Raw genomic sequence first — 13,654 nt, 5'->3', positions numbered from 1 at the left:
CATGTCTGACACTGTTTTAAACTAACTTATGAGTTAGCCTACCATCTGGTGAGTGTGTGTTTTCAACATTCTTTCTGTAAAAATTTGATGTCTGGGAGATAGCCATCCAGGATCAGAATATAGACTAACATAGTAGCAATTTGATTTTAGGGAAGACAGGTAAATAACATGGAAGTAATGGAGGGAAGTGAGACTGAAGAGAGATGGCACCCATTTTAGGATTTGTGTGAAAATTCACTTTCAGTGACATATAGCATATGTGAATCATGGGCTGCACATAGATAAACTTTAAATAAACTTGAGAAAACAAAACAGCAAAGTATATCTACAAAATGCTAATAACTGGCCTTAAGAACAACTAACACTTCCAACAAGTCTAGACTCAAAAAAAGGAAATAAAAAGAAGGAAAGTTGTAAAATTATGTCACTTAATTGATCTAAATAAAAGCAGAAAAAAGAAAGTGGAGGAAGGTAAGCACTATACACAGAAAATAAACTAAACTTAGCACAAATAGTAAGGAAATTTGTGCTTGGTAGATTATTTCTTTGTTGTAACAATGCTTCTTTGCCATAAATCTTAAACCGCTGGAAAGCCTGTTTATTTCCCTTTTAAATGGTGCCACATTTGTAAGGAACATGCATTTGTGGGATGAGCAGCAGAGTTGAGTATGTGGGTTGTGCCCATGAAAAATTTGCCAAATCTCTGCCAATGCCAAACAACTTATTCTGCCATTGACTCTTGTTTGGTGTTTGGTGGATTGGATGATTGAAGTTTGAAGAAACAAGACATATTGGCAGTTTAACAATTTATTCATTTAACAAACAGGAGCTTCAGTAGCGTGTGGAAGAACCATACGCAGCCACAACAGCCCAGCACCTCCTCCTCATGCTGGTCACCAGCCTGGTCACACAGTGCTGTGGGATGGTTTCCCATTCTTCAACCAGCATTTGTCGCAAGTCAGCCAACGTGGTTGTGTTGGTCACTCTGGCATGAACAGCATGCCCAAGCTGATCCCACAAGTGTTCAATAGGGTTGAGGTCAGGACTGCTGGCAGGCCATTCCATCCTCTCCACTCCCAAATTCTGGAGTTAGTTTCTGATAAATCTCACTCTGTGGGGGCGAGTGTTGTCATCTTGGAGGATAGAGTTTGGTCCCAGACTGTGGAGATATGGGATTGCCACTGGTTGCAGAATCTCATCTCGATATCTCTCTGCATTGAGATTGCCTCCAATGATGACAAGCCTTGTTTTTCCAGTGAAGGAGATGCCGCCCCACACCATCACACTGCCTCCACCAAAAGATGTTACTCTATCAGTGCAGCAATCAGCATAGCGTTCTCCGCATCTTCTCCACACTGTGACCCCACGATCCAACTGCCGTAGAATCTGGACTCATTGCTGAACATAACATTCCTCCACAGCAGCCTGTGACCAGGCTGGTGACCAGCATGAGGAGGAGGTGCCAGTGTATTGTGGCTGTGTATAGTTCTTCCACATGCTGCAGAGGCTCCTGTTTGTTAAATGAATAAATTGTTAAATTGCCAATATATCTTGTTTCTTCAAACTTCAATCATCCAATCCACCAAACACCAAACAAGAGTCAATGGCAGAATAAGCTGTTTGGCACTGGCAGAGGAGATTTGGCATATTTTTTATGGGCGCAACCCACATACTCAGCTCTGCTGCTTATCCCACAAATGCATGTTCCTTACAAATGTGGCACCATTTAAAAGGGAAATAAACAGGCTTTCCAGCGGTTTAAGATTTATTGCCAAGAAGCATTGTTACAACAAAGAAATAATCTACCTAACACAAATTTCCTTACTTTTTGTGCTAAGTTTATACACAGTAGAAAAAGTCATCATCAGGAAGAATAAGGGAAACTAAGACACAAATCGATGAATTTCAAGGGCAACAGCTATAGGACAAGGACAGACATTCTGGCAGGTGATATGGCTCCTCTAATGGCAAATGTTTGAAAAAATTAAACCAGTTCAACTCACATTGCCAACAGAGACCTCACTGCCTGCCACCGTCTTCTTTTTTCTGGCCTTGTTGGGATTCCAATGGCAAACCAGACTGTCGTTCTGGACACTGTAGTTCTTATGGCCAATCAGCCAGTATGTATTCATTTTGCCTTTACCCTGGCAGGAGAAGGAAAGAGATGGGAGAGGAAAGGTGATACGTAGGTGTGATGTCAGGACAACCTGTCTGTGCAGGAGCCAGAATCCTTTAGTTTAGTAAAATTAATTTGTTTTAAAGGATAAGTTCACAATTTTCAAAAAGTGTGTCTTAAAACAATAGTCAGGTGGCCATATGGACACTGAAAAAGTTTTTTCTTAGTGTAATCATTCATCCTGTTCATGATGGCTATTAAGATCCCCTTCAAATGTGTCTCCAATGTGCTGAGGGTCAAAATCCACAGTCATTTTGTGCACAAATGCATTTAGAGGTTTATCTGAAGCTTATATGAGTTAATCATATCAAGTGTATATCTGCCACATTTACAGTCTTTTTAGCATCAAATTCCCTCTGTGTTTCTTTGGACAGTGTTTTCCTGTTGAGCTGCAGTGGAAGTATAGTAACAAAAAGATGGACTTTGGCACAAAAAAGGTTGTAACGTTGAAAGATATCTACTTGATTTGACTCATTTGGACAGATGAATCTTCATATTAGCTTTAGATAAACTTTTAAATGCATTTTTGCACTGACGGAGGCAGGGTCCAAAATTAACTTTTTGGCTCATCTGCCAATGGCAGGTAAACTCTGAAAATTCACCACCCAAAAATATTTTTACCGGTCAGAAAACTGCATCATGCATTATTTGACTAAAAAAATTACTCTTTAGTATGCAAACTCATCTTTAGCATCACTTTAAAGATACAAATATGAATAGATAACATTGGATTTACAACTTTTATTCTGAGCTTTTTCAATTAAAAACATACTGTACTGTATACTAGACATACTGTGGTTTTGAGTTTCATATTTTAGCCAAGATCTCATACATCATTCTGATGCCACCTCCTGCAAAAACTCAGACCTTTTCTCTTCATCTTCATGTTTTCTTTTTGGTGGCTTAACACCGGGTTTGTGTTGCCACAACAACATGTAACACAGATGTTTCTTATGGCAAAAACATAGACAGGCATTGTGTTGAAAGCGCCAAATAGTAGTAAGCTGCTCTGATTTGATTCACTCACATCACGATAGGTATGGTGGACAGTGAGGGTCACATATAGTCTCAGCTGGTCTAAGCAAAGCACATAAAAAACACAGCAATGTAAACCTGGCCCTAAGCTGTGACTCCCAAATTATTCACCTGCTCCCTAACCCCAATTTACCTGCATTTGGTGCTTGGTGGGTGTTCATTTTTGACCCTGGAAGGAGGACTGTGGATTTTGGCCCCCATCACTTACATTGTAAATGCATTATGAAAGGATCTTCTAATGGTCAATATGAACAGGAGGAATGACTATGGCAAGAAAACCATGTTTCAGCATTCATTTGGGCACCTGGCTGTTGTTTTAAGACAGACTTGAAAAATTGTGAACTCATGCTTTAAGTTACAACTAAAGTGTGATCTTCGAATCCTCTAAACTGTTTTGTGACAAATACACGGTGAGAGAAATTTGTGGTACTGAGAAATGCAGCTTAAAGGTTCTGTTCACCCAAATTTCAAAAAAATACCAACAGCAGGTTTTGAGATATTCATCTATTCATATATCAAAACCTGGTGAAAAAAAATACCTTAAAGGATAGGTTCACATTTTTTCATGTCTGTCTTAAAACAATACTCAAATGCCCATATGTCCATTGAAAGAGTTACTGGTCATTGTAATAATTCCTTTTGTCCATACTGGTTGAAAAGACATCCCCTCTTGGAGCAATTTAAGTGCATGTCTTGGGGGACAAAATCCACAGCCCTCAAGCTGTGCCAAAATCCATTCCAAAGTTCAACCAAAGATAATATGAGTCTTTAGCAGTCGGGTATTTTTCAAAGTTACAGTCTTTTTAGCACAAAATGTCCTCTTTTTGTTACTATCCTTCCACCTGGAAAAATGTCTGGGAAAAACTAAGAGGATGGTTGGTACTAAAAAGACTGCAAGAAAGACTGGAAGATATCCATTTAATTCATGGATCTCTTTTCAGCCAGTATGTACACAGTGGGAACAATACACAGTAATACTTTCATGTACATATTTGTATGTGAGCATTGTAAGACAGACCTGAAAAAAAAAGTGAACCTTTCCTTTAAGTTATGTGCGTGGATAATAGTACTCGAACCAACCCATTCATTTTAATTTTGGGTAAGACTTGTAAATGAAACTGGATGTTGGAATCATGTGAATTAATTTTACATTTTACACAGTAAGAGGTGAGGTTTTCATGCATATTGTCATCCAACTGCTGAGCAAATTTTATATGAACCTTTAATGTTACATTCAAAAAAAAAATCCCATTTCAGTTATGGTGATGCAAATTAACTGACTTCCTCGTTGACACAAAACACCTGAGATGGAATCTCTGATTGTGTCACAAACTGAAATGACCTCATTAGTAGACAGAACATTACACTGCATATTAGGAAACTTTTACCTTAACCTCAATCTCTCCACGAAGCTGCAGCTCGTAGGCGTTGTCTTTGATCAGGGCCAAGTAAGTTTCTGAACTGGTGTGGATTCTCTGAGCTGCCACAAAAACATAAAAATTGTAATAAAACAACTATGGATTGGTCAAAGTAAAGCTTTAATTTCCAATTTTTTTAGGAAGTTTTAGAAAATGCAATGCAGTGTGCCTTAGTGTTTTTTTTTTTGAGTCACCAAAGTCAGAAATTTTTACATCTTACACATAAAGGCTTTAATATCTAGTTTCCACACAACTGTGTTTGTGTGAAGTGTGCAGCAATGAATGTGTAAATGTACACAGAGGTGTATGTGTGTGTAGGTTAAAATACGCAGGCTGGTGGACTCCATTCTAGAGGCTGTGTTAACAGTATCTCCAAACAAACAGTATCTTGGCATCTTGTAGCCCACTATTCCCGCCACACATGGACCTGTAGAAAAAGGAGAAAATTTTTAAAAAATGGTAAAAGTTCTACAAAGCAAATGGGTGAAAGGAAAACAGATAACATACTGACAATTGTATGATTTTCAAAGCCTTAGCAGTAGAGGGAGATCAAATTAAAATGTTGTCGCAGACATAACAATACTAGTCTAGTGCCACGCTACTGTAGCTGTACTTAGGCATAGCAGTGCTTTGACCAAAATACTATCATCTATGATCAACATTGCTCTCCTTAGAGCCATGCCATCAGCATGCCTACAAATCAAAAGGTTCATCCCCTTGACAGTGTGAGTGTGTTGAGCAAAACAAAATTTTATGACAATATGTTTTGTATAAAGATTGATACGATTAAAGTCATCTGAGTGTCTAAAATTTCGTTGCAAATATTATGAAGATCCAGTGATCCGTTTTCAAAATAAGGTGTTAGTAACTAAACTATTAGTGAAGTGAAATTTTGGGCTCAGGTTGTGTTAGAGGAAAGCTCAAGGGATCATCACAATCACTTAGAATCATCCTTTGGGGACAATAAGGATGTATATAATTGGAAATAGCAATATCCACTTTTCAGTACAAAACTGCTCCTTAGTTTTCTGGGTTTCGTGCTCTGGAGCAAAGGGTTGGGCAGCCCCACAGATGAGCATCTGGCCAAGTTTTCACTGAGTCTTTGAACTGATCAGTATCCCTATCAATCCCTGCACATCAGGTCCTTTGTAGTATGTGATAGTGCATCTTCCACTCAGCTTGTCTCACCTGTGTGGATGCCGGCTCGGAGCTGCAGCCTGTGGCTGGGCATGTGAGGGATGGAAACCTGTCTGACGGCTGCTACCAGATCCAAAGCCATCTTAGCGATCTCATCAGCATGCCTGTCCCCGTTCCTCTCAGGAAGACCGCTCACCACCATGTATGCATCCCCGATTGTCTCCACCTGGTTTGATAGTTTGATCAGTTTTGCTCAAACTAGTTTTATAAAAACGTCACCAACCACTGACAACTGGGAGAATACATGGACCAGTCAGGGAATGGTTTTAAAATGGCATGACTTGCTGCATCTTAAAATTCCAAACCTTGAGAAAAACTATTAAAATTAGAGGTTTTGAAATCGTAACTGAAGGATAAAAACAGCACAGGGGGTGGTTGTGCAATCCAGTAAGGTGTAGAAAGGGTTCACGTTGTTGTCTGAGTGGAGAGAAATGTCAGTAATCTATCATACATCAACCTAATTAGCTAATTCATCCATGGCCATTCCTAAGACCACTTTATGACAAGAAAAGCTTACTGGATCCTTTTATGAGGATAAAAAGTGTTTGCATGTAGATTTGATTTGACACTTTTTGAGGTTGACTGTTATATTGTTATGCTGTGTTTCATTGTTTCATCATGCTGTGATGTCACAAAATATAATGCGCAACAAAAATGTAGGCATGTGCAGCTGGGTAAAATGTTCAAGAAATTTTGTTGATGCTGTTGGTGTCTATTTGTGAAGTTTTATTTTGAAGATTTGAAACAGGTAATAGTCTGGCAGAAGTAATTCTCCACAAAACAGTAAAGTTCAATACCTTTTGATCCCAAGTAACCAAAATGGTTTGGCCAATAATGGCCAAAATCTGGCACACGTTGTTGCCAGATGTCTGGAGTCAGGACATGGTTAGCCTAGCTTAACATAAAGACTGGAAGCAGGGGGAAACAGCTAGCCTGGCTCTATTCAAAGTTCAAAAACACACCTTCCACCACCTCTAAAGCTCACTTGTTTACAAGTTGTATCTAATTTGTTTAATCTGTACACAAACAGAAATGTAAACACTCTGTTACAGACTTTTTTTCAGCTTTTTTTTGTGCAGGTGTGAAAATAATTTTACATATGCAACTAGTTGCAGAAATGAGACAGAAAACAAACAACCGACTAAGCAAAAAAAAGAAGAAAAGATGCCAAAAAACAAGGAAATAGATAAGAAAGGAAAGACAAAATAAAACAAACATAAGAACAAAGAACAAATAAAAAGTGAGTAAATAATAAGATTGGATTGATTCATAATTTTTAAAAAGTTGCATTATGATACAACATTAACATTCATTTTTCTGTTGCATTTAGTTCGTTTCATGGGCCTGACATGATTTCTGATGAGTGGATGCTGGAACTATTTCTTGATGAACAATAGTGTATCCATCCATTACAATTTGTGGTTTTACAGGAAATTATGTGCTGGAACTAATATGTTCTATGCAAAACCGTGTATCAAACCCTGCTTGATTTTTTTTTTTTTTTCAAATTCCCCACAAAATTCTGCAAAACATCAAAGTCAGAACCAACGGTCACTATCTCTCGTCACATCAAATTTATTATTGACCTCAATAATCCAATTCTGTGCAGATACTGCATGTTATAGACCCTTTCCTCCACAGATATTTGGACTCTTCACAGAAAGAAAAGCACAGGTGTAACTGGTAACATCTGAATCTGGTCTATAGACCTTTCTTTCACAGCGCACATTTTAACGTCAAAGCAGGAAAAACACAGGTGGACATTAATAACAACTGCACTCTGTTGGGTATGAAAAGAGTGTGCGGGGCACCATCCGGAAACCAGGACCAATAACCAAACTATGAACGTAGTCTCATAAACAAATTATTCAATTAGGAAGTTATCACTTGGGGTATCAGCACCACTAAGTGAACAGTGAAGGTGAAAGTCCGAGCACTGACTCTCTCAATCAGTCACTTATCAAATAAAAATATGCACAATAAGTCAACAATTGTTTCGATCAATAAATACTATGCTACCAACTAATACTAAGTAAAAACACACATAAAAACAGCAGCTGTGTAAAGGCAAAGAAGGGTAAACCAAAGCGTGTGCGTGTGTGTGTGTGAGAGTGTGAGTGTGTCACAAGATGGCCGACATGAATCATGTGACAATGCACGTAGTTCAAGATGGTGCGGCTTCCGGGGGAAGTCACGTCACGTGAGAAACAACCGGCGAAAGGCGCCGACCAGTGGTCAGTGGCGTTTCTGCATACATGTGTTTGATGGTTGATAACAAAGGGGCAGGGCGGCACTATGTCCTGCATTATCTGACCATCAGGTGTGTGGAAAATATGCGTGATTAGGTGGATATGTAGGTGTGTGTGTGTATATGTTAGTAAAAGAGAAGGAAAGAGAAGAAGGGAGGCCATATCCCGGTCCTGCAACCATGAAAGGAGAGCAGCGGTTGCTTTATCTACAGAGAGCGAGTGTACAGACGGTAGTCTGTACGCATGTCGTCTGGTTGTGGACTGACAAAGCAAATTACTTTTCACTTGCAGTGGCACAAACACAGAAATCCCAAATGGGATAACACAAACAGTTTAGTGTGGTGAACACAACTAAACATGCAGCAACTGTTATTACTCCTCAATGTATAGCAGCAAACGGGACTCGGCGGTCCGTTAAAACACACAATAACAATACAAGCACTAAGCTTATAAACACACAAATCTAATATTATCTCTGCCCAGACAACCTCTTACTCGTGTCGCTCTCCAAAGCGAACCATTGTGTGTGAGAGTCCTTCAGTGAGATCCAGCATGGGTCCTCTGATGCGTAGTACTGGCGGTGCCATCCTTGTTCCTCGAGGCTGACGGCGCTGGTTTCTCAGCGGGGCAGCGAAGTAACACAGGATGGTCGACTCAGTAAGTAGACAGCGGGGCTCATGAGAACTGGAGGATCCTCCAGTCCGCATGTTGAAGTGACCTTGGGCAAGATACTGAACCCCAAATTGCTCCCAATGGCTGTGCCAGCAGTGTGTGTTTTTTTTTGGGGGGGGGTTGCCTTTTAACCCTACCGTTTTCATTTGCCATCCTCCAGCCTGTGACCTGGAAATTGATCATAGTCCAGCATCATCAAGAAAGGGGTTTCAATCTCTTAAATGCATGCTGGGTGGATCAAGAAACTAAATTAAACTGTTTTTCAAGAAATCCCCACCCCTTAACTCCACCCAAAACCTCAAAATGCTGCATATAAATTTCTGTTTGTGTATGGGTCAAATAAACAACATATATCATGTTAATCAGTGAGCTTTAGAGACACAGCCAGACTAGCTGTTTCCCCCTGCGTCCAGTCTTTATGATAAACTAGGCTAACCATGCCCTGACTCCAGCTCTGACATAAGACTGGTATCCATCTGAACATCTCACTCTCAGAAAGAGCAAATGAGGAAATTTCCCAATATATTGAACTATTTCTTGAAAGACAAACAGTGTTGACTATTAGTAGAACTTGTCTGCAACTGCAGAGTGTGGATTTAATTTTTTTTGTTTTTTATCTGTGTTGACATTTCATTGTTACCTTGTACACGTCGTAGGAGTCAATGCGTGTGTCAAAACACATGTAGAGGTTGTTGAGCATCTCCACCACTTGCAGAGGAGTACAGGAGGCAGAGATTGAGGTGAAGCCTACAATGTCCGAGAAAAAAATGGTCACCTAGAACAGAATGGAGAGAAATGACTTCATCAGTAGCCAATGCAAAGTTATTGATTAAACTGTACAAAACTGGGCAAACAAACATACATACTGCTGTAAGAAATAAAAAGCAAAGAGGTCTGCAAACAAAAATCAGCTAGTTTGGTGTTTGTGGGATAATTTATTAGCTTTGTGAATCAGCAATTAGCTGCTTCATGTCAGTGCTCGATCTCACGTACATATTTACAAATTATCATTTTAGGTTTTTTACACTTTCAAAGACATGTGGCAGTTGAACACATCAATCAATTTTTATTTATATAGCGCCAAATCACAACAAAAGTCATCTCAAGGCACTTTTCACATAGAGCAGGTCAAGACCGTACTCTTTAATTTACAGAGACCCAACAATTCCCCCATGAGCAAGCACATGGCGACAGCAGTAAGGAAAAACTCCCCTTTAACGGGTAGAAACCTCAAGCATAACCCGGCTCTTGGTGGGCGGCCATCTGCTTTGACCGGTTGGGTTGAGAAAGAGAAAGAAAGAGGGAAAGGGGGGGGACAGACAGTGGACAGAATAACAACAATCATAACAATAATGACAATGACAATGACAATGACACAGCAGCAGCCAGGGAAAGATATTACATATTGAACACATCATTTCAGAGGGAGTATTAATATTAGTCAAGAGTTAATAAACTCGGTAAAATGCATGCATTAATGCACAGTCCTAATTAAGCGTCACATAATAAAAAATAAGATAGCTGAAGACAATGATGCAGGTGCCAAAAATCATATTTTTCACCTAATATCTGTAGTGGATGTGGCAATGTCAGGCCTTATGACACCATAAATGTGGGCACATGTTCCCAGTTTGAAAAATGTATAATGTATACAATTCCTACCCAAGAGTGTTGACTTCTTTTTATGTGTTAACTATTACTAGCAACTAGTAGTTAAGAGACAAAAGCATGGATGAAACAAGTGAAAAATAGGCAACATAACTGGGGTTTTTTTCCAGTTTAATTTTCTTTTTTTTAAATTATAGAATCAAATAAACTTAGCAGAAAAAATAAGGAAATTTGTGTTTGGTAGATTATTTCTTTGTTGTAACAATGCTTCTTGGCAATAAATCTTTTACCATTGGAAAGCCTGTTTATTTCCCTTTTAAATGGTGCCACATTTGTAAGGAACATGCATTTGTGGGATGAGCAGCAGAGCTGAGTATGTGGGTTACACCCATGAAAAATATGCCAAATCTTCTCTGCCAGTGCCAAACAGCTTATTCTGCCATTGACTCTTGTTTGGTGTTTGGTGGATTGGATGATTGAAGTTTGAAGAAACAAGATATATTGGCAATTTAATAATTTATTCATTTAACAAATAGGAGCCTCCGCAGCATGTGGAAGAACCATACACAGCCACAACAGCCTGGCACCTCCTCCTCATGCTGGTCACCAGCCTGGTCACACACTGCTGTGGAGGAACGTTATGTTCAGATTCTGCTTACGGCAGTTGGATCATGGGGTCACAGTGTGGAGAAGATGCGGAGAACGCTATGCTGATTGCTGCACCGATGAGTAACATCTTTTGGTGGAGGCAGTGTGATGGTGTGGGGCGGCATCTCCCTCACTAGAAAAACAAGGCTTGTCATCATTGGAAGCAATCTCAATGCAGAGAGATATCGAGATGAGATTCTGCAACCAGTGGTAATCCCATATCTCCACAGTCTGGGACCGAACTCTATCCTCCAAGATGACAACACTTGCCCCCACAGAGCAGGGTTTATCAGAAACTACCTCCAGAATTAGGGAGTGGAGAGGATGGAATGGCCTGCCAGCAGTCCTGACCTCAACCCCATTGAATACTTGTGGGATCAGCTTGGGCATGCTGTTCATGCCAGAGTGACAAATGCTGGTTGAAGAATAGGATGCCATCCCACAGCAGCCTGTGACCAGGCTGGTGACCAGCATGAGGAGGAGGTGCCAGGCTGTTGTAGCTGTGTATGGTTCTTCCACACGCTATTGAAGCTCCTGTTTGTTAAATGAATAAATTGTTAAATTGCCAATATGTCTCGTTTCTTCAAACTTCAATCATCCAATCCATCAAACACCAAACAAGAGTCAATGGCAGAATAAGCTGTTTGGCATTGGCAGAGAAGATTTGGCAAATTTTTCATGGGCGCAACTAACAAACTCAACTCTGCCGCCCATCCCACAAATGCATGTTCCTTACAAATGTAGCACCATTTAAAAAGGAAAATAAACAGGCTTTCCAACGGTATAAGATTTTTTGCCAAGAAGCATTGTTACAACAAAGAAATAATCTACCAAACACAAATTTCCTTACTTTTTGTGGTAACTTTAGATATAAATAAATCAGCTATAAATCACCACAAGTAGTCCCAGCCTCAAATATGTCTCGTCTTTATCACACAGCTGCCTCCACAATAATCGCCATCTGTGGTCATGAGGATTTTGCTGTTATGTGTTTGTGTCTATTTAGTAAAGCTTAGTAAAGCCTAGACTCTGAGCTTAGTAAAGCTCAGAGTCTAGAAACACCTCTGATTTCAGCTGTCGTTAGCCCAAAAGGTGTTAGTTTTGCTGCCCCAGAATAGCAGTGTCAAGGAGGTCTGCACTGGACAGCATCCTTTAATTTTCAGAAAGTTTGGAAAAAAAAGAAGGACTGGTTGGTCTTCATTTTCTTTTCCAAAATACTCCAGTGCTCCAAATCAGTTTAAAATTGAGCACAGACCTATTCATTAATAGCCCCCCCTGTGCAGAGTGCTTTTGGCACAGCTGCTTCAAACCTCTTCAATAAGCCAGATGCAATTTTCACCCGTATAACTTGTTTTATCTCCTGATGAATATGGAACAGGGCAATTATAGGTAATTACACCAACAATAGCAACAAAGGCAGCAAACACACACATTCATTCAGTGTGTTTGCAAATCTTGCGGAGGTAGCCTCCTCGCAGCAGCACCCTGCAGCCCTCATAATATTATAAGCTCTGAATTTGTTTGGTTAAATGTTAAAAGTGAATGGAGAGCAGCATAGGGGGAGAAGAGTATTGTCTGGTCTGTTTTCAAAAGTGTGGATGCTTACTGCTGTTTGCCTTTAAACCTGCAGTTCAGAACTTTTGCATATAAATGAACATCCATTACATTCAAGCCCTTGCCAAACAAGTTCACAAAATGCTGTTTAAGCCTATCACCGCAAGAAAAATCTCTCTGAATTTCAGCATGAACACTGCACATCCTCTGGGCAGAGCATGCACACTAGATACTTCTGCTGGGCAAGCCAGTTAACTTGCAGTTAGGTCTCTGCTAACTTGAATGGGGATAAAATAATTTAATTGTGTGGCTGTTCTAGACTTTCCAAATGTTATCAGGCTGAATGGATCAAATTGTGATAGTGAAACAAGTCATTTTGCAGGGGCTGTGTGACCCTCAAAACTATTTATCCACCGTTTTACAGCCACAACAGAAACAATGGAGTAGGCTACAGTGGAGCCTATGATGGAAGCATGTGTCAACGGTGTTTTTGTAATTACTCTCACTGCCAGAAAGGGGAGACAAAAGTCCCGCACTTCAGCTTCAAGGCTTCTAAGTTTTATCACAGACCAGAAAAGACAAACCTCACAATGAAGCATCACATGACACCTCAAAATGTAGTTTTTCTCTATCACTTTTTAAGCTCAGTTGTATGTGTCTTATCAGACTAAGTAAACGCATCTTTTTTATTTTATGGTACTATCTCACTTGTTATTCCCATAAATCCAATCAAGTGCTTCACAATTTAATGAATGGAGCCATTGTTAATGTTATTAGTTTCACCTGTACTTTTCCTGCTATGACAAGTCAAACATATACTGGAAAGCCATGCCGGTGAGCCAACATGCATAATAGCAGGGCCCTGAAACTGCTACAGTTAAATGGATATTAATTACACCTGCACTTCTCTGCTTTGGCATGCCAAAATGGCTACATTCACATTACAGGCCTTAACTCTCAATTCCGATTTTTTAGTTAGATCTGATCTTTTTTGTGTTGATGGTTCACATTCATATTTGTAAGTGACATGAATCGAGCTCTGGTGAGCACTGTTGAGTTCCTCACTTGCCACACATGCATGGATTTTAGTGAAATGT

The 13,654-nt window shown here is 39.8% G+C and overlaps 1 protein-coding gene across 2 annotated transcripts in view; it reads right to left on the bottom strand.

The window, feature by feature from the left end:
- LOC137183980 (uncharacterized) overlaps positions 1–13,654 on the bottom strand; it is a 29,931-nt gene that overhangs the window by 3,126 nt on the left and 13,151 nt on the right. For both annotated transcript variants that reach the window (XM_067591243.1, XM_067591242.1), the window contains exons 3-7: positions 9,388–9,522; positions 5,818–5,992; positions 4,958–5,056; positions 4,600–4,691; positions 2,004–2,144 (exon numbers count right to left, since the gene is read on the bottom strand). In XM_067591243.1, coding sequence (XP_067447344.1) covers positions 2,004–2,144; positions 4,600–4,691; positions 4,958–5,056; positions 5,818–5,992; positions 9,388–9,522 — 642 coding nt within the window. The remainder of the gene's footprint in view (positions 1–2,003; positions 2,145–4,599; positions 4,692–4,957; positions 5,057–5,817; positions 5,993–9,387; positions 9,523–13,654) is intronic.

The sequence above is a fragment of the Thunnus thynnus genome, chromosome 6 (genome assembly GCF_963924715.1).
Source record: "Thunnus thynnus chromosome 6, fThuThy2.1, whole genome shotgun sequence".
NCBI lineage: Eukaryota > Metazoa > Chordata > Actinopteri > Scombriformes > Scombridae > Thunnus > Thunnus thynnus.
Note: the sequence above shows the minus strand (reverse complement) of the source record. Positions and strands in the feature narration are given on the sequence as shown.